Raw genomic sequence first — 25,148 nt, 5'->3', positions numbered from 1 at the left:
GAATCAACAAAGACATAAAAAATGTGAGATAAACCATATTTGGCTGTTACTGATTTCAGATAGGAAGGCTCATGACAATAGAAATCTCAGGAGTGAGCAAAAATAGAGAAGATGGAAGATGAAATTCATCTTAAACAGTTTCATAAATTAGCCTTGAATTAATAAACCCAAAATGTCTGCTTTAAAAATTGAATTAATTAGCTAATGCCTCAGCATTAGCTAATGCCTAAGTGTTATGAAGATACAAAGGCCTTCATTGGTGCTAATTGCTATTGTTTCTATCATTAATTAAAATAGATCAGAAGTAAACAAAATACATGCAAAATATCTTGCCACTGGAGAAGGCTGGAACTTATATAAAAATTTAAGAAGTTAACTCATGTTCTCAGGTCAATCTTTATGCTGTAGGGCACAGTGCACACTTGTCTCCATAATACTAAAAATAATGCAGTCTTTATAAAAGAAATGGTCAAACAAGATCACTTAGAAGCAGGTAAAACAGTCTCTCCATGTATGGCATGTACATATCAACACAACTCTGCAGGATTTGCACAATACTTTCACTGCAATATAAAAAATATCAGCATATTTAATACCTTCACATCCTCTTTCTATTTGCCCATTGCAGAAGAGAGCATCTGAGATTAGATCAGGGAGTCGTCCATTCAAGTCAACTGATGCAAGACAGCCTTGGAATCCCTCTTTTGCATGCACCAGTTTTGGCAAGGACTTATACATTTCTTTGGCCACTCCTCCAATATACAAATCACCTGGTAAAGAGAAATAAATATTAGATACAGAATAAAACTAGGAGAATCTTTGACCTGCTTGATCTTCTGGCCTTTTTATGCTGAATGACAGGTATCCCAGAAAAACATTATTCAAAATAAATGTAGAAGAAAACACTGATGGCATATATGATTTGAAAAGACATTCCAGAACTATATTTTTTTAATTGCATATGTAGACTTCACATTTGTACGACTAATTACTTAGGAGTAGTTAGACATGTTATTTATGTGTCAGCTCATATATACAGGAAACATAGATCTATTTCAGAGATGTCACAGAATCTGAATCTAGAAACACATCTAGCACCAATGCATGTTGTCAGCGTACTCAGGGAACATGACCACAGATCATCCTGATTATGGATCCAGCACACTGAGATAAAAGACAAGATCCACCTGAAGTCCATACATCCAGAATCATCCATTTAAAAACATGCCAAGAAATAAAGGGTTTAGGGACACATGTAAGGAGAAACTTTGGGATACCATTGTTAAGCAGTGAAATGACTGATTCTCCCCACCAATATTCATACCCTGTATCAGTCATGTGGGAACAGGGAGACTTGCCTTTAAAATGGCAATTTGCACACTGAGCAAAAAGAATTTTATTGCCAAAAAGAATTCTGACGACAGACACATATTATAAAGAGCTTTCTGATGAACCTCAGGCAACCTACGCAGGACTGAAAGCTAGCATTTTTCTTCCTTTTAGTAATTCACAGCTCCGAGACTTACTTTGCAAGGACATAACTACAAATTTTCTCTTAAACACAGAAAGAAGGGATGCTCTTTTGTTTTACAACAATGCAGGCCAAGCCTTTCTTCCATGTGTTCAGTGCCTCTGGTGGGCAGAACAGTGATCTTTCAGACTAACAACCTACCTCCTGAAAGTGTGCCTGAAGCGTCAGACTGTAGGCTTAACTAAGTGCATTCCATACCTGTTGCTGAAGACATGCTGCAGAAATGCATCTGAGCTTTGCTTGGCCAGAAAGGGAAAGCATGCTCAGCCTGAACATAGCCCTTGCTAACAGGCTTCCACCCTTCTCCTGGCAGTCAAGATGTAGCTGATTCTTTCAGTCAGAGACAGAAAGGAATTAAAGCATGGTTTCCTACATCTTGCAGGGGTTTACTGTCCTGCTAACTGTCCCCTAACTCAGAAAAAGTAGCCATCTTCTCAAGCTTGGTTCAAGTGCTCTGACCATGCCTAGAGGTAAGTTCCTTGAGGCACACAGAAAAAGGACCATCTGAGCTTCTGAGAAGCATTGAACCTGTTTGAAGAAAGGTGCTTATGAGAGCATCCAACTCTTGAGCATCACTTGGTGACAAAATGCTTTATCTATGCATTACATCCTCACTGGTGACATGCTTTGTACAAGCATAAATTTTCAATAGACCGTCTGTATATACATTCTAATCTACATTGTGCTTTCTGGTATGTCCCTCAGTCTGGATGATTTTGGAACCTAGGCTACAGGACTTACCAAAGAATGTTTCTGCATCATCTCAAATGCAAAATTGTTCATTTTCAAAGTGTTTACCAAGCTTCATAGGCAGATTTTATAATGACAGAACTCAGAATGTACTAGCTATCAACACTACCTCATGTTGCTAATTTTAATCTCCCTTTTAGCAGTGTAAGATGCAGTCACACCTTTTCCTGGTTCGCCTGGCATACTTGCTTACTTGCAAGGGAGGGCAATTTAGTGCTATTTGCAATGGTTTACAGTTTGTACGCAAGGAAATGGCCTGAAACAAACAAATATCTATCAAATGTTGACAAATTTTTAGTCAGTACACAACAGCTCTAAAACTCAACTGTATTTGAATTAGTGAAATGGAGATAAAAAGCTTGGGAACATGCATATTATTAATCTTACAAGCCATCCAACCTAAAGTCTTAGCGGCCATTATAGCATCATGTATTCAGAAATCTCAAGCTTTGCAAAATAAGATATTGCTTTCCTCAAGAGCTTTGAGGTACAGTATAAATCTCAGAAGCATCATATCAGACATGACAGATTAAAATATAGTGATCCATGTGTTCCCAAAAATGGGATGTAATTCATTCACAGCAGAAAAACTTCCATATTTTTCAACCAGCTGAATTCAAAACAAGTAAAAACCATTGCCTCACAATAAAGGTTCTTCAGCTTTTTCACAGTTGGAAACCCTAGAAAGTATTTCCTGAGGTTCCAGGCTTTCAGCCATCATCAGCTCAGAACAGAGATATAATTAATCTCAATTGATTCTAACAGACTGAAAAGAGGGAAACTCCAGAGAACAATATTAAGAAAATCACAACTATACTAAAAAGGTTAAACTTGGTCCACTGGACATGACACACGCAACCTCTTTTTAAACCTCCCAATACAAACTCCAAACAACCATTTTTATTCTGTGATTGGTTAAACCTTTAAAGCCACCATCAATCCTTTGCTAATTCCTAGGATCCATCCCTCAGGCATACTGAGATTAATATATATAGTCATATAGGAACTGTCAGTTATGATGAATGGCAGTAGAAGTCCAGACTAGTGTGCCAGCATATGAATCTGAACTCAGAATATTTGGTCCTGTAAATATACACTGGAATATTTTCAAATAGGTATCATATGCACAGAAGTATCACACATTAAGCTGAGTCTAAACGAACTGTAACTCCACTGTTTACTTACAGTTCCTTAAGACTACTGATAATTAGAATTGAACATTATCTACTATTGAACATATAGTTTCCACAAACAAAGACACATTCTGAGTAATACTTTAACTTTGTTGAGGTTTTGAATAAGTTGAGTTCTACTTTTGCACTAGCAAATACACTAGATTAATACATATCATAGTATTGGGCAGCCACACTATTATACTTTACCTTTTGTAAAGAGTACACACCTAGTTTTTTATTACAATGGACTGAATCTTTCCCAGTTTTCAATATTAAATGTGGTTTGAGGTTGCTGCTGCTGGCATAAAAACATACTTCCTCTTAGAGACAAAATTTTATTAAGGGATAGGCTCAGGAATTAAACTTCACATTTTTTTAAAAAACTATTTGAATCTTTTCAGTTGGGTTATTTTTTCATATCTGCCATCACAAATGTTTTGCATTGCTACTTTTATTTCAGGTAATCACATGCTTCATTTTCATGTTCAGCTCAGTGGAGACAGTTTCCTACAGAACTCAATCCATTACAAGTTCAGACAGCACCAGAATATTGTTAATGAAAAAATAAAGCTTGTCCCTGCTCCCACTAAAAGAAATCAGAGGAATCAACATAGTATGATACAAATTCTCAGGTTTTCTCCTCTTTTTCATTTCTTATGTAAGTACAGTTTTACTACTGGAAATGTTACATGCTCTAAAACGGGATGAATCCCTTGTTATGTATCTGCCTACTTACCCTTACGAATTACATGTAAGTTGTTTCATTAAGCAAGGAGTAACAGTTCATCAGATAAATAGCATGAGATCATTACACTATCTAAACTAGTCACAGCTGAAATGCTATACTATCACAATACTGCAAACACTGAAAATGCATGATCATTTCAGGACTCGTGCACAATGGAAAATACAATTCTTCCATTTCTTTCTTTCAACAGATGCAAATTTTCTTTAACTGCATATACAAAGGGATATACTTGCATTACAAAGCTAACACTAGTTTCTGGACCTGAAGTTTATCTATTACCTTTTGTATATGTATGTTCTTCTGAAGTTTATTTTGATTTTTAAGTGTATTCCTGAAAAAGTCTTCATTTTTTTTTTCATAACTATCCTGAAAATAACCAATTTATAGAAATTATATCAACTGGCATAAACAAAGTAGCAGGCAGTAAAGAAATGGGCGAGGGAATAGAGTGCTCCAAGATTTCTTTCTGATCTCTGGAGAAGATTCAAATAAAACACTGTATTTGAGAGCAGGTACTCCTTAATCTCACAACTCTCTTCTTACGCAATTTAGGAGTCGGTACACAGAGTTATCCCCTTTTATTTAGTGAGGGAGGATTGTTTCCTCTCTTCATTTTTCTGAGGCCATAAAAAAAGTATACTGCAGTGTTTCCTACTGCCATGTTCATTGTAGGTCAGAGGAATCAAATGGAAGGCAGCACTTTCAGAGCTAGACCTATAAATCATGGCAATAACTGGTCAGTTATGTCATAAGCACTGACAAAGAAAGGAGTTTAGTGGGTTTAATGTATATCTTTTACAGGTAATTAAGACCTTCATTTATTCCTATAGGAGCTTTCTTATTTACATTTCTGTGTCTCTTTCTTGACTTAGAGCTGATTTGTGATTTGAGGAACAAGTGAATTTAACACAGAAACAAATTGCTAGCTAATAAAGGAATGCAAATTCTCAATGTATTCATTATTGGAATCACACTTTAGAAAAAACCACACAGAACACCACATAACAGTGAGTCACACACAACTGTTGGTGAAACAAATACTGCCAAATTCTCCTGTAATAACTCATGGTTTTTTTATCTCACATCTATACATTTCTTCAAAATCGGAGCTTTGCAAATGATAAACCAAAGAAATGTAAAATTAAAATTGAAGATGCTGTTCTATTTATTTTTCTGAATAAGTAGCAGAAGTATATTATTTGTCACCACTGACATTGCTGACAGGTCATCCCATAGACTTTCCTCCTTTCCTGGTTCATGTCTGCATTCTTACATGACCCATGCTGGTGGAAAAAAATAGTCATTTAATTTGATGACTACCATAGTGTTCAAGCACTAGTAGAGAGGGAATTACTATCCACATGTTTGTAATGGTAGCCACAACACAGAAATACTGCTTAGGGAAAAGGTAGTTTAACAAGGATATAGTCAGGCGCCTTTGCTCTCTGAAATCTGTATGTTTTGTTGTACATATCTGATATTAATTTATTGAATACCATTCTTGACATTAAATGAACACCATTCATTCAACTATGGTTCTGTGTACGAATGAAAACAAATAAAACAGTAGAAGTAAGCATGGCTTGGCTTTTTCATAACTCATAAAGACAATATTCCTGAAATTTTTTTATATGTCAGCACGAAGGCACCTTCAAATCCATCACTCTCTCCAAAAGCAGACATTCTGTCCCTTCATGTCTTGTTGTGGTGCTGATTTCAACTGTACTTTCAGTTATTCTCTTCATTTCTCTTTCATTTTAGAAGTTGTTTCTCTGTCTTCTTCCTAAATGTCACATTGTACTAAGTCACCGCTACGGCAAGGAACAAGAGTGCTTCTGCAGTGTACTAGAGCAGTGTTACTCCCCAAGAAAGAGATGGATAACATGGTGGGTTCCGAAAGCACAACAGGCTTCTCTGCTATTCCTTTATATAACATATTAAGATATGAAGGAACATATATCTATGGTAAAGCCCAGTTGTCAGGCACACTTTTCTCCAAATATGTTATTTCAAAATGATTAAGCATGTAACAGTTTCTTCCCTCAGGCATGCAAAGAAGAATGAAAATTGCAAAGACTGAGAAATACCATGAGAAATGTCTAATCTCAAAAGAAAAAAGTTCTCACTTTCTTCAAGTCCTTCATACAACAGATAATTTGCTGTTACAAGACAAACAGAAATTTCTTTGTAGTATCTTAATAGTTGCACAATGAAGTACCATGTAGAATGCAGCGTAAGAAGATCTGTGTAATCCCAATTTATGGCATTTTTGAGGCAACTGAAAAGTGAAAATAAATTACTCTCACACAAGCTGAATATGCACCGACTTAAACACAATAGACAACAAACTGATCTTCAGTCAAGGGATATTATATCAAATGAAAATGCCAGATAGGCATCTATGTGCCTTTGACATTCATTGAAATATTGGAGTCTACTTGTCCTTAATGACCTTCTCCGCGCTCCAACATATTATACAAAAGCACCTACCTACCATTTACTTCATGCAATTGGCAGAGCAGAATGGTGACTTTTCTTTCTGATGTGGGGTTTCAACACACGCTTTAGAAAAGCATTTGGGCCTGAACAGCAGAGGAATGGAAATTCTAGAGCCTCTCCCCACTTTAATTATTCATGACTAAAAGTTTACTTTTTGTTCAACATAAAAAAAAAAATTCCTTTAAAAATTTTGATGAAATATAATTGTTCTTTTTTGAATAAATCAGGAAGCCTTCTGTGATCATAACCCAATAATAAATTGAAGGACAGTTGACAAAGACTTAAATGATGCATCCACACAGCTTCTGCAGCACATACGCTCCAGCATATGGCTTTTCCAACCTCTCTTTACAGTAGAGAATATGCACTTGCTGTGCATTCACAGGCCTCCTTGGTGCCACAGCCAAGCATGACTGAATTTTGTCTACCACTTGCAAGGGCACTTGAGGGAAGACATGATGTATAAACTTCATGGTTTATGCCCATTTATTCACTTTGAAGAGTCCATTCTGTATCTTCACTATTGATTGTATTGTGGTTGAAGTTTTGTCTTTTTTTTTTTTTTTTTTGGAAGTAGACTTTTCAAATATTTCCCCTGTTGGAATGATGAATTCCATCACTTTTAGACTCCATCTCACCTAAGAAGGGAAAGGGCAGCTAGCTTACTTGTCTAAGCTCTGCTGAGTTATCTGCATCTTCAAGTACTGTGGGCAAGAGACAGTTATACAATGTGACAGGTGGGCCTTCAATTTTCCACATTCCCTGTATTGATAACCAAGGAAAGCAAAACCATTACAGGGAAGAAAAAAAAAAAAAAAAAAGGGTTAGAAGTCACTCTTTTTGGAAAGGATATAAAAACTGATCTCTTCAGCCCAATTCTACACTGCCTTCAGTATCTCTGAATAAGCCATTCAAGTTAATAAAAATATCACCAGCACTGATATGCTGGCATTATGGGTCGTCTTAGTCACATTTATTGGCATATAGGACATATTGCAGTTATTTCATAGAATCATATAATAGTTTGGCTTGGAATGGGTCTTCAAAGCTCATCTATTCCAACCCCCCTGCAACAAGCAAGGACATCTTCAACTAGAACAGGTTGCTCAGAGCCCCATCCAGCCTGGCCTGGAATATCTCCAGGGATGAGGCATCTACCACCTGTTACAGTATTTTACCAGCTTCATTGTAAAAAACCTTTTCCAGATATCTAGTCTGAATCTCTCCTCCTTTAGTTTAAGATTATTATCCCTTGCCCTCTTGTAACAGGCCCTGCAAAAAGTCTGTCCCCACCTTTCTTACAGGCTCCTTTAAAGTACTGAAAGGCTGCAATAAGGTCTCCCCAGAGCCTTCTCTTCTCCAGGTTCAACAACCCCAACTGCATTGAAGACTTTCTGCACCTGATGCAAATTTGACTCTGTCTAGAAACTTCTTATGCTATTGCTATGATGCTTGCTGTTTTACATCTCAGCTCTGCTGGATGTGCTTTCCATTTTTAAATTCACCTCTTGGTGCTCCATCTTCATTCCTATTACAATTTCTGGCTTTGTTTAGAACTTCTCAATGCTTATGCAAATAAGCTTGTGTTTCACAGGCAAGTAAAGCTGTGCAGTAGGAAGTGTGTGTGTGTGAAGCAACAACAAAGTCCTTAGCAGCTAAGTTTGCAATAGAGAAAAGTTGATATTTGAAAGGTAAGTGCTCAAATCTGAACATTCCCCTAGATTTCTTCAGGTTAAAATCCACCATTTCCCCAGCAATCCTGCTCTCAAACAATATGTATTCTCAAAGAACAAACAGCTACATAAAAACATTTAATATTTTCTTGACAATGACAATTCTCAGATCCCCAACCATTTTTTTGGGGTTTGATATTTGGTTCAGTTCTGTTTAAGATCTTTATCAATGATCTGGATGAGGGGATTGAGTGCATCCTCAGTAAGTTTGCACATGACACCAAGCTGGGTGGGAGTGTTGATCTGCTTGAAGGTAGGAAGGCTCTACAGAGGGATCTGGACTGGTTGGACCAATGGTCTGAGGCCAATTGTACGAGGTTCAACAAGGCCAAGTGACAGGTCCTGCACTTGGGTCACAACAACCCCAGGCAGTGCTACAAGCTTGGGGAAGAGTGGCTAGAAAGCTGCCTGGTGGAAAACGATTTGGGGATGTTGATCCACAGACAGTGGAACACAAGTCCAGGTGGCCAAAAAGGCCAACAGTATCCTGGCTTGTATCAGGAATAGCATGTCTAGCAGGACTAGGGCTGCGATCGAACCTCTGTACTTGGTGCTGATGAGGTCCCAACTTGAATATTGTGTTCAGTTTTGGGCCCTTCACTACAGGAAAGACAATGAGGTGCTGGTGAGACTTCAGGGAAGGGCAATGAGGCTGGTGAAGGGTCTGGAGCACAATTCTGATGAGGAGCAGCTGAGGAAACTGGAGCTCTTCACCCTGGAGAAAAAGAGGCTGAGGGGAGAACTTATCGCTGTCTGCAACTTCCTGAAAGGAAGTTGGAGCACGGAGGGTGTTGGTCTCTTCTCCCACATCGCAAGTGATAGTATGAGAAGAAATGGCCTCAACTGGCACCGGTGGAGGTTTAGATTGGATATTAAGAAAGTTTTTTTCATGGAAAGGGTTGTCAGGCATTGGAACAGGCTGCCAAGGGAAGTGGTTGGGTCACCATCCCTGGAAGTATTTAAAGAGTGCAGATGTGGTGCTTAGGGACATGGTTTAGTGATGGACTCAGCAGTGCCAAGTTAACAGTTAGACTTGATGATCTTAAATGTCTTTTCCAACCTAAACAATTCTATGATTCTTCTTTGCTTCTCATCCCCCACCTCCACCCAAGCACTAGATGGAAAGCATTGGCATTGATAAAGATTAAACAGATTTAAAACCAAAGCAGTTTGCTTGTCCAGTGAACTGTGAGGAAAGTTTCTGATGCATGCTAAATGGTAAATAATAAATCTAATTGCCATATAAATGTGTGTGGTAATCCATCTCCCACAGAACTGATGCTACGCCAATTACTGTGTATGAGGGGGATGGTTGTGGTGGAGACAGTCAAGCACATCAAACGTCCTTAATTTCTTTCCTGTTCTGACCACTTTTTACATTTTAAACACCTGAAAAAAAGACAAAAATCTAATGAAGTACACATTTTCATGGCATATTATACTCAGATTTGCCTACCCACTGATATTCTTCTGAAATAACTTACTCATTTTCTGCTTCAATAGCCAACACATGCCCTTAACAGAGCTTGTTTTTCCAAACAGTGAAGAAATCTTCACACAAAGGTACCAAAAATCGGAGAGGTTAAACGTTCCCTTTTTGAATTAAGGTTTGCAGAGGGCAACTTTTTATTTAATACTGCTAACTGCTTGATCAAGACAATCACGTCCAGACTCTGAAGATATTAAATGAAACAGCTCTTTTGAAAAAAGGACTGTTCAGTCAGAATACCAAGATCCATTAGGATGGTGTTCTCATACCCACAGCAGCACATTTTGAAAACAAGTTTAGGACATGCATATTGGCCAGGGGGATGCTAGGGTCTCGTGGGATGTATTTATGCCAAATATCCAGATTTTAAGACAATACATGTTTCCTATATAATCCTTATTATAACTTCTACTTAGTGTTCCAGAATGGCTTGAAAGAAATTTCACAATCAGCAATGGTAATAAACTGCATGTCAAACAGCTGTAGAAATGTAGGCAAATTTGTATGTGTGCAAAAGACTGAAAAGAGCAGGGGAGAAGAAGAAGAAAGCAAAAAGTTTCTCTCACCATGGAGTGATCTCAAAGACTACTGCAAGGTTGCTGAATTCACAGAGCTCAGCACAAAAACTAGAGCATTTTCTTTAATTTTTATTTAATCCAGAAGTACAGGAGTAGATTTTTAATTTTTCCCCATCTCATAATTTTTGAGACCTGGATAGCATTGCCAAAATTATTTTCAGAGCCTTGTAGACAGCATAGCTGTTTCGAAGCAGTATGTGACAAGTTGCAAAGGAAGTAGAATAAAGGAATTTGCACTAGACCAGATTGTCTTATCTCCTATTGTTAATCTGCCCTCATATTATTGCTATACAGGAAGTCTCAAAGAGGAGCGTTCAGTTTTAGGATCCTTGTTTTTCTGTCTGTACCGAGGTTGACAGTATTTGGAGCTCTGCATTTGGAACAGAACATTATTTCTGCATGAAGAGTTCGCAGCCCACTGGCAAGGTCATTACAATTAGCTCATGCATGTTTATTTGAGAAATGTAAGCATTAATACTCATTAATTTATACAAAACTGTGCTTTTATATAAAATACTTTTCTGCACTTCTTAAAGTTTTGTTTCTTAATAATAGAAATATGAAGGATCACTGCCATTGACAGAGACCTTGTAATATAGAGAAAACTTATAATGCAGCAACAAGAATAATGGGCTCAATATAAAAAAAAGGGACAAATATTATACGAAATTAAAATAATTTTCTTTTGTATTGCTGGAACAAGGAATTTTCTTCATGGTCTAGACTATTTTAGCTCAGTTTTTCATAGTATGAATAACCTTGACTGACAAATGAAATATCTATAGATTAAGTGACTATCATGAATCATCAATGAACACGCCAGGCCAGTAAATCTACCAATAATTTAGTTAATTGCATTGAAAGTTTACAAGGAAGAATTAATTTATAAGTGAGTCTTTATGTACATGTAAGTAGCATATTTAAAGTACTTTTGCAAAACCACTGAAGTGATACCAGATATTAATATGATTACTTTTCTCCCAGATGCTTCAGAGCAGGCTGTTTTCACATTATTGGAGAAAACAGCAAATGGAAAGGCAAATGTACATAGTAACAGCACCCATATCTGACAAAGGAATAGAGGAAGACAGAGGCCAGTAAAGAGCTACAGAAATAAAAGACAAGATATCCAGGCAGGATTTTTAAATCCAAGGAAGCTGATTCTGATGTATGCTCCAGTATGAGCAGCATTTTTGATGATGTAGTGATATAACAGCACAGGAATAATATGTGACTTACAATGGACTCTAAAATTGACATTTAGGAAGGCCATACGGAAGAGAATAACAGAGAGAGACAAGTTGAAACTTTGGATGTCAGTTCAAAAAAGTATGTCTTGAAGATGTATGAAATGCTGCACAGGCAGCAAAAAATCAAACCACAAATGTTGATTTGAGTAGGATTTTTTTTGTGTGTGTGATAGTGATTTACTTTAAAAAAGAAAATATAGTTATTCCAATATCAAATTTAGTATGACTGCAGTTCATCCTGGAGGATACATCACAGCTAGAAAGTCTGGAATAGGGTGGGATACTGAAGTACTGAAACTACCAAGTCCTAGAAAAGCTTGTAACTATTTATTGTTAAACCTAAAATAACAGTAGCATTCCCTAGCTTTTCATTTTGTGGAAGAGTAACATTTCAACTTTTTGTCTCAATTTATAAACAATTAAAATGCTAAAATATTTTGATCTTCTGACAGTCATTCTGAGTGGATTTTTCTAGGTTTTTGCATGTTTGCTGTAGGAGAAAGGAAAAAGAAGATTAAGCTCTAGCAGGTAAGTGGATATGAAGTCATGCTTGAAGATGTTGCTCCTCCTTGACAGCCGATCATGCATCTTCAAATATTAAAAAAAAAAAATTTCGAACAGAACTCCAATTTCCCGCACCACAGGAAGAAAATGTGGAGAGGGAAGAGATATTACAGATGTTGTAATATCTACAGTCTGAATAAAGGAGACAACCTTTTCTTGACAACAGTGATGAACAACAGCACAAGTCAAATTCCACTTCCTCTTGAATTTTTGTGCCACTTCAAGGCTACTTGGACCACTCAAGACCATAAAAGCACAAGACTAAGTAGAGCAAGCATGAATTCCCTCTACCCAAGAATTTCAGCCTGTGAAGGCCTTGAATTGTAGCCATGTGAACCATTGGTGCTATACTGAAAGCAGGACAGGGAATCTGCTCATGAAATACATTAAAGCAAATTTTCCATGTAACTGAATGTTGACAGGCTTGAGCTGCATTGCCTTTGCTGTTAAGACTCTTTTCTCTTCATGGGTTATCTGCTAAAACTGCATCTGAGTACACTTTGCTAATTTTCTTTGCTAGAAAAAATAACACAGTTCTTGGAATCCAAACACAGAAATATTTTCACTCATTTATTTGTCTCCAATTTAAAATTTACCCACCTAATTATAGCAATAATTAGGCTGGATAATTTAATGCTTTTCCACAGGTATCCACTCCAATCCACTGAAATTGTACCAGAGGTTATGCATGTCTGTAATAATGGACCTTCTACATTACATAGCCAAATCCTGCACCCTTTAGGAAACATACAGTGGAAATTCTCTCTCATAATTTTATGGCAACTGTCTGCTTCCCCAGAGAACTGAAATCCTGTGCAGGCTCTACAACACAATCCGTGTCATATCTTCGTACTGAATTCACTGTGCATTTGCAAAAAAAAAACCCTGCATATATTGATTTACTTTTCCAGGATTAGCTTGGATTTCAGCATCTGAAATTTCGTAACTCAACAATTACTCAGTAAGGCTACAGATTCTGTAGTGTCTGTAGACATTTATATTTTACCTAATGCTAACTCTGGTTAAACAGAATTATTGATATCACTAGCAAGAAGTATAATTTTGAATTTACATTGTTGCTAGGGCTGAAATAATATAGGACAATGAATTAACCATAGCTGCTTGTATCAGCAAAGTGTTTATAGCATAACAGAGATGTATCACCATAAGAAACACTGACATAAAATAGGTAAGAACAAGCTACAGGAAAGCATTTCAACTGAATACAAAGGAAGAAAAATAATAATGAAAGGCATATTTTTTTCCTCTTTATTTCACTGTCTAAAATATATCAGTTTGAACTCCTCCAAAAATCCAACAAAAATTCACATGACTATACTGTACCATATTTAAGGAAGTTGACTGAGTAAAAGAAAACAAAATATATTAAATAAAATAAAATTAAACATACTGCTATGAGAAGACAGTGGTTGAGGCCCTGTGTATGCTAGACTAGCTTTAGAAAGATGCTTGCTATACATTACTGTACTGAATATGTCAGGTTTGTTATTGTTTTACTAGCCACGTGTCCTGGGTGGTGAATTATGGAAAATCACCACCTAATACAATTCACCTTCCTTGCTTCATTATGTTTTTTCTTGCTCTTCAATTTTTTCCACTAAAATTCAAGGTTAGAAACTGCACCAGCTTTGGATACAGTTCTACTTCAAAAGGGTAAAGCAAAAGTAGAATTTTCAAAGCGAAGAAAACAAAGGAATGTTGGAATTTATAGGTTATTCTCTCTGATGAGATTTCTCTGTGAATGCACTAAGCAGTGCATTTAGTGAAATAACAGTGCCCTCTAGTGCCTTTAATAAGCACATTGTTCAAACTTCAAAATAATGCAACATACCAAACCACTACATTCGTTTTGGAAAGGATGTAGATGACTCTGCTAACTTAGTTCTTATCAGGATTTTTTTTCCTACTCTTGTCTAATTAATATATGGGGAAAAAAAACAAAACAAAACAAAACAGATTAAATACATATACATACATATGCATATGCATATGTAGTACCTATTATTGCAAACAATGTGAAAGAATATGGTGAATGCTTTCTCTACAGCATCAAAAATAATGTGAAATATTAGATTGCCTCAATAAACATCGACCATATTTACAAGAATGCAAAAATGAGAATGAACACGGCACAGATTTCAAATACGATTTTGATAATGGAGCTATCCAGAAAGCTTTACTTGATAAACCAAGTATTCAAGAAAAAGAGGCTCTTATTGAAGATTATGACATATCAAGATACAGTTTTCACAGTCTTGCTTACAATCTTAATAGCACTGTTAATTGAAGCAAACATGTAGAGTATCACAAAGTCCAGAATAATTACTAGGATCAGCTTATGATCTGTAACTCAGAGGTAGTTAAAAGAAAATCCAGAAAGGAATAAGCTCTTGATGGAAAATTAATATCTACTTTGAACATCCTGGATTTTGAACTATTACATTTTCTTTGACTGTTATTAGATTTTGGTTTTCATAATCAGAACTTGTTTAAAGAAAGTTAGAATACACAATACTTTTGCACAGCACCCAAAAATATTTCCTCATGTCTGATTAGGTAGGCAGTATTTTAAAAGTGTACTTACATATTCTTTCAAAAAGATATTTTCTTCTGACGCAAACTAGCTTTTCAAAATCCCATCCTTACAACTAATACTATTATTTATTTTAAAATATACATATGTATCAGTTTGGTTTATAAAAACAGATCTTAAGAATTCAGCCAGACCTACAAAATGTAGGTTTAGATCTATAAAACAGAGTTTATTCCACCCTTGAAATTGAAACTACAACACATTATGTGTTTAGGTGAGTGTATGTTCTTGGTTCAATACATCTAGCAACTTGTATCTATATCTGATTGATTAGAGGACTGTCACATAAATTGCTTTACTTGCAAGATATTTTTATGATATCAAAATACCTCATTGTATTTATTTTCTCAACAAAAGGTAGGTTTTATGTGGAATACCAAACAGTGGGGGACAGGTCAAAATGTTCTCCAGTTCTCTAACATAGAGACCATCAGCTCTGCAAAGCCTTTGCAGTCATGCTGTAAAGCTTGGGCTGTGGCTTCCATCTGCCACTTACAAAACTTACATTCATGAAAAAAATCAAGCATTTTTCATAGACATTTTAGAGCTCCTTCAGCCTCCCAATTATCTTTTGGTATATATGGGACACTCTGTGTTTTAGCATTTGCTACTATTTTTCCTGTGGTATTTTCAGACATTTAAAGTAGTACCTAATTGTGCAGAACTACTAGTAAACTGGCATTGCTAGGCTAAGATAACGATGTCATCTCTTGCGATCAAATTAATTACTAACAAGTAAAACATTTCATTTGGTATTACAAAATTATACTGCAGTTTACATACATGATTTATGTGGGTTACCATTCTGTAATGACCCTCACTGTAGGTTATACATGAATTACTGTACTTACTTTTGAGATCTAAATTTCTGGCTCCTGCTGTGCTCTGTGTTGTGATTTTAGTGTCAATCTTTACAGTGTGGAGATTGTGGGTATCCCTTGATATCATCACATTGTGCCACTGGTTGTCATTCAGAGGTTTATTAGAACTTCCTTTGATGAGATTTGCACCATTTCCCAAGTCAAACACATAGTGTAAATACCTGGGAAAAGAGAAAAATATGGAAAAGTTTCCTTTTTCTTTATATAGCAAGGGGGCACTAATTAAGATGTCTAATATTTCTTATTTCCTTATGCTCCTCAGTAGTGCTGGTAAAATCGGATGACAACAATGAATGCCAAATGGGGAAGCAGTCTTAGTTCAGAGTAATCACCATTCTTTAGATGAGCTGAGATGCAGTCCCGAGTTTCTGGAAACTAATGAATGCTTTGAGTACCAACACACACATACATACGTAGAGAGAGAACAAGAGGAAGGCTATAAAGTAGTACTTTGTTGTGATAAACGCTATAGAAGTTATACCTATTATTTACTTTCATATTTTCCAGGCATCTAGCTTCATCTGAAAGAAAAAGTCACAATAAAGCATATGAAGTTTAACATGAAGAAAAAGACAAAGATTTGTACCCTAAAGTTTCTCTTGTGTTTCTCCTATATACGTTTTTTAATAGACTTTTTTTATCATTATGCTAATCCATACATACCCTTTTACTAATTCAACCACAATGAAATCATTTCCATCGCCACTGTTATAAAGTATCAATCCATCCAGAGAGGTTGTTTTGAACTGGAAAAAAAGGTGCATAGATGTATATGCTTGTAGTGTGGCCAATGCAACGTAACTTGCTTTTGTTTTAAAGGTTACAGGGTCTGCTATGATGTTCCTGAATCCAAATCTTGCATTAAGCTCACAATAATCGATGTCTCCATTTTTACATAAGTCAATGTATGCCATGCCATTAAATGTAAGACTCTGCAGATGCCCAATGAAATTAGAAGGTACAGAAGACAGGTAGCGCCGTTCTGTTATTATTCCTGTTTCTATGTTGTGGAATTCCAGTCGCGTGTGATCACCAGCCATTTGACCTTTAAACAGCAACAAGAAAACACATGTTAGCATCAGAAAAGGGAGCTCAAAAAGCACACCATGTGATTGGGTATCTGCATCAGCTTCACACTTTTCAAAATGTGCAAGGCCAGTTCTTGGTTCCAAAGAGAATTCTTTTAAATTCATCCAAACTTCTGGTAAATATCTGTGAGCCTTTCCACTGAGTTCAGTATGTTTGCATAAAGCCAACGGCGAGATTTCTAAACTGAAGCACAATACCACAGTATATCAAACTGTCAAAAAAATCCTATACTTTGTGTTTAGTTTTGGGTCCCTCGTCATTAAGAAGGACATTGAAGTACTAGAGAGAGTGCAGAGTTGGCTGACAAAGCTGGTGAGGGGTCTGGAGCACAAGTCTGATGAGGAGCAGCTGAGGGAACTGGGGGTGTTCAGCCTGGAGAAAAGGAGGCTGAGGGGAGACCTTATCACTGTCTACAACTACCTGAAAGGAGGTTGTAGCATGGAGGGTGTTGGTCTCTTCTCCCACGTAGCAAGTGACAGGACGAGAGGAAATGTCCCCAAGTTGCACCAGGGGAGGTTTAGATTGGATATTGGGAAAAAATTCTTCACAGAGAGGGTTGTCAGGCATTGGAACAGGTTGCCCAGGGAAGTGGTGGAGTCACCATCCCTGATGGTGTTTAAAAGGTGTTTAGATGAGGTTCTTAGGGACATGGTTTAGTGCTAGAGTTAGGTTAGGTTATGATGGCACTCTATGATCCTGAGGGTCTTTCTCAACTGAAATGATTCTGTGATTCTATACACAATCAGACATAGTTTTACTATAAGCAAGTGCAATTAATTAACACAGTGTGAAGAACACAGAGGCAAATCTCAGAACTAAAACTATGTTAGATTGCATGGAAGAGTGACATAACAGTTTGGGGGATATTACTCCTCGTGTTTTAGCTGTCTTAAGGTACAGTAATGCTGGCCTTGCTGCAAAACTGTGCTGCAAGGATGGATAGAGCCTTCTTTAAAAGCAAGTAGCTTTATAGTATGGGGATAAACCATGGGAGAAGGAGGCAGAGCCTAAGAGACAGACCAAGTAGAAAGCCTGTAGCAAGGGTGTATGCCAATGTCTTGTACTCCTGAAAATAACAACAGTTGCTTACATCAGAAAGGTGGCCAACACCAAGCCCCACAGCTACCTTTGAGTCCTCCTTTGTCATGCAAGAAGTCCTGCACAGCAGAAAGCCCAAGGTTTGCTGACTGTACAGCTGATCTGAAGGAAAGGATCAACACTGCCAGGGTACGCTGTGTGCAGGCCAGAAAGTTTTTCAGCTAATTATTAAATACCTTACCCAGCACATCAAAATTGTTTCGACTGAAGAGCTTCCTTCTCTAACAGAGCCATTTCAAGAATGTAGGGCAGTACTACCACAAGGCTGATTCATGGTCACATTGTGTGGGTATGATGACAAAACAGCTTTTATTACTAATCAATTTTGCCACTTAATCTACCTCCTGCAAACCATGGACTAGATTTCCCAGTTCCTTAGATGCTTCATATCTCTCATGGAGTACAAAGCAGGTGAACAGCAGACCCAGCCAAGCTGGAATAAACGCTGGAATAAACACTGGAATAAAACTTCTCTATAATAGAAGTTCATACAATTGCAGTGCAAAGGTGTTGACAGACCAACTTCCCTCTGTCCTCTCCTGAACATATTATTCCAAGAGGAGAACGTGGGCTCTGACCCAGCCTGGATGTGTTCACTGGTGGTGCAGAAAGCCCTCAGGCAGGCTCAGCTGTATCTTCATAGTTTTTATAAGCAAGTGTCCATGTATGTGTGTGTGAACAGGGAAAGGATAAGGGCAAGATGAATGTGGATATTTGGGCTTTTCTCAGGGAGATGGATTCAGACATGGATTAAGGCACAGCACTGAGATACAAATACAGGTGTTTATGCAATTACAGTGGAAACAGGTCTGCAAGCTTTAATACAGTTTAAAAAATGCTCCAATAATTTATGATAAAAATTTACAAGCATCTTACTTAGGTTCAGGATGCATTCTGACCTAACTCTACTGATGTCATTGAACACCATCAGCAACTGGGATCTGCAGTCACTCAGGCTGAGCACCGCAAGAGGCACTTTAATCATCAAGGACAGCCTTCTTGATGTTCTTGTTTCTAAACATCAGGTCTGAAGATACCATTTCTGATGTATTATTATAGCAAAGGTGGGTTCTTCCTTGCAGCAATGACTCAGGAAACTGTCTTGAAAAATGCCAAACTACAAGGCCAAGAGCTGTATATTAGATCACAGCGAGAGAGCTGAAGATCATGTTTTAGAGAAGGAACATTATGCATTCCAGTCTTATATCACTTCAGATGGCATTGCATAAATGTCATGGCAAACCTCCATTAAGCTTTGGCCTGAAGCACAGTATCCTCACTACATTCACTATCTTAAATGTATTTTTTTCCTGAGCATAGTAGTAAAAAAGTTCCAGAATCTGGGCTCACATCCCAATTTTCCCTTTAACATTTCACTTGTACAAACATGCTAACAGGACTTGAGACTTCACATAATGCTCCACAGTATTCACAGCTACAGCAATGAAGAAAAAGAGAGAGTGCAGTTTGTGCTTACAAGGTTGGGCTTTTTGTTTTTAACTTGTCAGGTTGGTGCACAGAATGCATTACCTGTTGCAAGGCTATGGGACATACAAAAGGTCAAGTGATTTTCTGTTCATAACCATAAACTAGGTATCCTTTCCATTACCCAACTGTAGTGACCTCCTTCAGTCCACGTTTGTTTTCTATACATTTTCCGAAAACAAAGTGCATCAGGGCTGCAAGTATTAAAACTCTTCTGTGATCCATAAAAACTTTCAAAACCACCTCTATGACTTCCAATGAAAGTTAATTATGATTCTGAAAGATATTATTTATCCATGCACAAATTATGCATTTGTCAAAGATAACTAAGCTCAGTACATGGATGAAAAGGTGATAATTTTATAACCTGTAAAAAATTGAAAGTAAGGTTGAATTATTTACTGGTTTCCCCTTCAGGTTAAGCTTTCTGGATCTAGTGTTTTGTTTTGTTTTTTTCACGTGTGACATAGGAAATAGAATCAAAAAAGGAAAACACAGTCCATGGCAGGGAGAAGCTGGAATTCTGGGGAGAAAGTCCATTTTTTCCTCATGTTCCCATAAGATAGCAATAATAATATTTCACAGGAGTAACTACCCATTTAAATTTTAAACATATTTCTGATTGGTGGGACATCAGAAAGATAAGTTCTAAGCAGTTTAGAACAAGAGCTCTCCAATCCGATATGGCAACTCTTGCACTATATCTTTAGGAAATTCAAAGCTACTACACATTAAACTGCATTGTGTACACTTCTGACAGATGGGAGTGAAAAGTTAAGCCCACGAAGGCTTTGGCAACACACTGTGCTGAAAGAAAAAAAAAATTCACAGTACTGCATAGCAATAATGATTTTTCCATGTAGAAAATGTAATATTCCTGGGACTAACAGCAGGTTTCCCGTGTTATCAGACTTTCAAGTTCCTTTTAGCTTCTTCTCTCATGCCAGTTCCCACATCACCGATGGAGAAGGCCACAGATGGGCCACATAACTTCCTGCATGGAGTTTAGGAAGACTTCGCTTGATCAGGAGGCAACTGAAAAGACTCTCTGGCTTTAAAAGCTAGAATGAAATAGTTCATTTGGAGGGGAACCTAAAATGATCACCTAGTCCAACTGGCTGACCACTTCACAGCTGGCCAAAAGTTAAAGCATGTTAATTAATGGCATCACAGTATCACAGTATGTTTGGGATTGGAAGGAACCTCAAAAGATCATCTAGTCCAATCCCCCTGCTGGAGCAGGAACGCCTAGGTGAGGTTGCACAGGAACATGTCCAGGTGGGTCTTGAATGTCTCCAGAGAGGGAGACTCCACAACCCCCCCTGGGCAGCCTGTTCCAGTGCTCTGTCACCCTCACTGAGAAGAATTTTTTTCTCAAATTTAAGCGGAACCTCTCGTGTTCCAGCTTGATCCCATTACCCCTTGTCCTATCATTGTTTGCCACTGAGAAGAGCCTGGCTCCATCCTCGTGGCACTCACTCTTTATATATTTATAAACATTAATAAGGTCACCCCTCAGTCTCCTCTTCTCCAAACTAAAGAGACCCAGTTCCCTCGGCCTTTCTTCATAAGGGAGGTGCTCCACTCCCTTAATCATCTTTGTTGCCCTACGCTGGACCCTCTCCAGCAGTTCCCTGTCCTTCTTGAACTGAGGGGCCCAGAACTGGACACAATATTCCAGATGGGGTCTCACCAGGGCGGAGTAAAGGGGAAGGAGGACCTCTCTCGATCTACTAACCACCCCCATTGTAATACACCCGAGGGATGCCATTGGCCTTCCTGGCCACAAGGGCACAGTGCTGGCTCATGGTCATCCTGTTGTCCACCAGGACTCCCAGCTCCCTTTCCCCTACACTGCTCTCTAATATGTAATTTCCCAACCTATACTGGAACCTGGGGTTGTTCCTGCCCAGATGCAGGACTCTACACTTTCCCTTGTTAAATTTCATCAGGTTATTCCCCGCCCAACTCTCCAGCCTGTCCAGGTCCCGCTGGATGGCAGCACAGCCTTCTGGCGTGTCAGCCACTCCTCCCAGCTTGGTGTCATCAGCAAACTTGCTGATAGCACACTCAATTCCCTCGTCTAAATCGTTAATGAATATATTGAATAATATCGGCCCCAGTACTGATCCCTGAGGCACTCCACTAGATACTGGCCTCCAACTAGACTCCGCGCCATTGACTACCACTGCACCATTGACTACCACTATTGCCCAAATGCCTCCTAAACACTGACAGGGCTGGGGCATTGACCACCTCTCTAGGAAGCCTGTTCTGGTGTCTCGAGTATTTGCTGGGACCATGATATTTCATCACAACTACAATTATCCACAATGAAGAGTGATTACCAGAATCTATAGTCCTGTGGTCTTTGCTTATTACTTCCTGTGACTAGACTACACATGATAGAAACAAACCTTCACATATATTTTGAACTTTTCTGAAGCTGTGCTGAGCAACTGGGACTGAACCCAAAGGTGAAAACAGTACTTTTGGGCAGTTTTGTAACCCGTAGTATTTGTAAATAAAAAAAAATCTGCCATGAGGAGCCCAGAAAATCTGTATTTGGTTTCAGATGCTCTATTTTATTCAGACCAAAACAGCTTCTTCTAACTAGCAGATGTCCCTGAAGTTGCCATATTACTGGACCTGCCAGTTGAGGCAGCAAGGTTATGATGTTTTTCAGTGTAGTTCCTCCAGTACTATGTATTTATTTTCACAAAGAAAATAACTGGTTTAGGCTATCTGCTTTCTTGGAAGAATGACCCAAAGCATCATCACATACTCAGATTAAATTTTCGCTTCACCTCTGGAATATCTACTGGTAATTTCTGATTCTAGAAAATATGTTTTTGCAGCTATATGAATCTATGGCAATTACTTTTCTACCAGTGGTCTTCAGTGTTCTGCTCAGGTAAAAAAGACTACTAAAGAAGGTGCTTTCCTTTTAAAAACCTATTAAAATTGTTACCATTTTAACCAAGCTTAGATTAAATTATAAAAGCTATTTAATACCACATGAAAACAAAGTAAAATACTAAATAGATAGCACAATTAGGGACATTGTATTGTGCAAAGAATCGGGACCAGAAGCCAGGTCTGTTGCTGTTAACAACACTTATGTAAGATTTCTCTTTAATCGAACAAAATAAAAATCTTCTCATTTGTGATAACACACATAAAGGAATATGTTTCTAACAGCTGCTTGCATTCATCCCGTGTTTGTTCTTCCATCCCAACTGCTATTTTAGTATTTGAGAAAAAACCTGTTGCCTAACATTTAATTATAGAGGACAGCTGACGCAAGATTTAAAACACAATGGAATATCCTTCAAACATTTATGAAATTCTTTCTTACAGGAATGGCTTAGAGTTTAACCTTAGTATAACCCCAGGGTGTTGCCAAATCCATTTTACTTGCCTTCTCATTAGTGATGTATTAAATTACTTCTCTCCAATTACTGTACAAAAACATTCATTTAGGTCAGCATGGAGTTTTTCATTAATTTGAATAATAGAGTAACCTTAATATAAAGTGTAATAATACACTTGTAGTAGCAGTATTTCAAGATGTGTAACATGGATTTTTGATCTTATCCGCCCCCCTCCCCCACCAAAGAAAAAGTATCTGTTGTTTTCAGATAAAGGCATTTTACTTCTGTCGTACTTTGTTTCGTGTTTCCCCCCAGTAACACCAAGTCACAATGCCACACTACCTGTCATGGCCTGCTGGTCATCCACCATTAACTTTAAACTTTTTCCTCGCCGAACCACACGCACTGTGTGCCACTCGTTATCATTGAGGTTATAGCCAGCAAAAAGGGTTTCTGGACCTTTGCCTGTAGGATATGCCAAACAGTCATTATGCAATCTTTAAATCAGTTTACATGTGAACCTCACAGAGAAAGAGAGAGAGAGAGACAGAGAGACTGGCTGGGCAAATGTTAAAAGACACATTAAGCAAGAAAATTGCAAAGTATAAGCAAACTTCAAAATAGAGCTACTATGTTAAAACACTTCTACTGTATGTTTAAATACATCAATATATTGTATATGCACATTTAATGAAGCAGGTTTCCATAAATAGGCACAGTCAACATGGATTTAGTTATGCATTTTCCAGTCATGGAAGAAACGGGATTACTGAAGCCAGAACTTCTGCATGTGTTTGTAAACTAGATTTTTTGCCCTTCATTAAAAATAGTTCTGAGGAAAGGTATAAGTGACAAATGTGTGTGCACGTGTGCTATATTTTTCTTAATCTATGTCAGTTACTCAACATTTGTTTATTAGCACTACTCAGAGGATCATCTATTACCTTATTATCCAGATAACTCATTAATATTCAGATCCAGTACCTTCTGATGTTAGCAGACCTCCAAACCATACTTTCCTTTTTTATTTAACGGATACCTTTTTTGTAACCTACTATTTTAGTAAGCAGCACAACAAACACTTTTGAAGCAAATATAATTCTACATATAGCACAATGTACTTGCAATAACTGAAGGACTCACAAATCTAGGAAACAGGATATCTTTAACACCTAGGAAAAAAATCTCTCCAAACAAAATAATCATGGAAATTCAACCTTGTACTGTTGACCAAGAAGAGGAAGAGAAAAATCCTGACTATGAACTATAATTGATACATGTAGGTGATTGACCAAGTGCTGAACCAATCAATCAAAGCTTCTGTGCTTAAATCTAAGTTATTGGAGTTACCTCAAACCTGAGTTACCACCTACATGGTAACTGTCCAAAAGGTAAAGCGAATCTGCAGGCAACAAAATTACACTATTGCAAGACAGAGACCTCCCTGGCCTTCTTTTCTTTACCTGTGGCATAATAAAGGCTGCTGATAACTGAGAGACATATAATAAAGTACTATTTGACATGAAAACATTTGGGCTACACTGATTCAGACCATCACCTCCACCATGTTTTCTCACATGACTACACTCCTTTAAAGAAGGGATACAACACTGGCTCTCCCACATTTCATTTTGGATCCTTTTCCACCCAGTGCAGGCTAAACGTGATGGAAGAGGCCTGTTAAAAAGTGGGTACTATATGACACTGTCTAAAATCAAAGCCTCTCTGACTTCAGAACTGTATAGAGGGAAAAAGCCATTAATAACTTGATATTACTGTTCAGCGTATGGAGCGGTTTTCATCTCAGACTTTTTCCATTTTCCATCAGCACTTTTTCACTGCTGCTAGTTGATTGCCTTGCTTTTATGTGCAATCTTCATTATTTTGAGTATGTCAAGTGATTTCCAGGCATAAAAATACTAGCTACAGCAAAGGCAGTGAAATTCTGATAACATCATGTTGCTTTCTCTATCCATCTGTATTGACGATACACTAGGAAAGGTTTGCAAGTGCAGCAGAAAGACATGTATATATACTCACTGATGTCAACTACCTGAATGGTTTTGTTTCTTATGTGCTTACTTTCTTTGACAAGAGAAACACCACTTTTGTATAACGCTTCAGTGAAAAAGGTTTTCTTTGGATATGGTGATAGAGACGCAGTGAATAATGCTCTTTAAGCAATTTCTATTGTAGTATATTTTATTTGGGCTTCAATGGAAGTAATTTCTAACTAGATTTGGAAGACAAGGGATGGATTTACAAAAAATGTTTAAACAACACATGTAAA

The 25,148-nt window shown here is 37.6% G+C and overlaps 1 protein-coding gene across 32 annotated transcripts in view; it reads right to left on the bottom strand.

Annotated features, from left to right (window-relative positions):
* The window catches only part of NRXN1 (neurexin 1), a 731,497-nt gene that overhangs the window by 368,202 nt on the left and 338,147 nt on the right, over window positions 1-25,148 (bottom strand). For all 32 annotated transcript variants that reach the window (XM_071805868.1, XM_071805870.1, XM_071805881.1 and 29 more), the window contains 4 exons: window positions 23,201-23,323; window positions 16,476-16,857; window positions 15,783-15,973; window positions 597-770 (listed from right to left, as the gene is read on the bottom strand). In XM_071805868.1, coding sequence (XP_071661969.1) covers window positions 597-770; window positions 15,783-15,973; window positions 16,476-16,857; window positions 23,201-23,323 — 870 coding nt within the window. The remainder of the gene's footprint in view (window positions 1-596; window positions 771-15,782; window positions 15,974-16,475; window positions 16,858-23,200; window positions 23,324-25,148) is intronic.

The sequence above is a fragment of the Patagioenas fasciata genome, chromosome 3, assembly GCF_037038585.1.
Source record: "Patagioenas fasciata isolate bPatFas1 chromosome 3, bPatFas1.hap1, whole genome shotgun sequence".
NCBI classification, from domain to species: domain Eukaryota; kingdom Metazoa; phylum Chordata; class Aves; order Columbiformes; family Columbidae; genus Patagioenas; species Patagioenas fasciata.
Note: the sequence above shows the minus strand (reverse complement) of the source record. Positions and strands in the feature narration are given on the sequence as shown.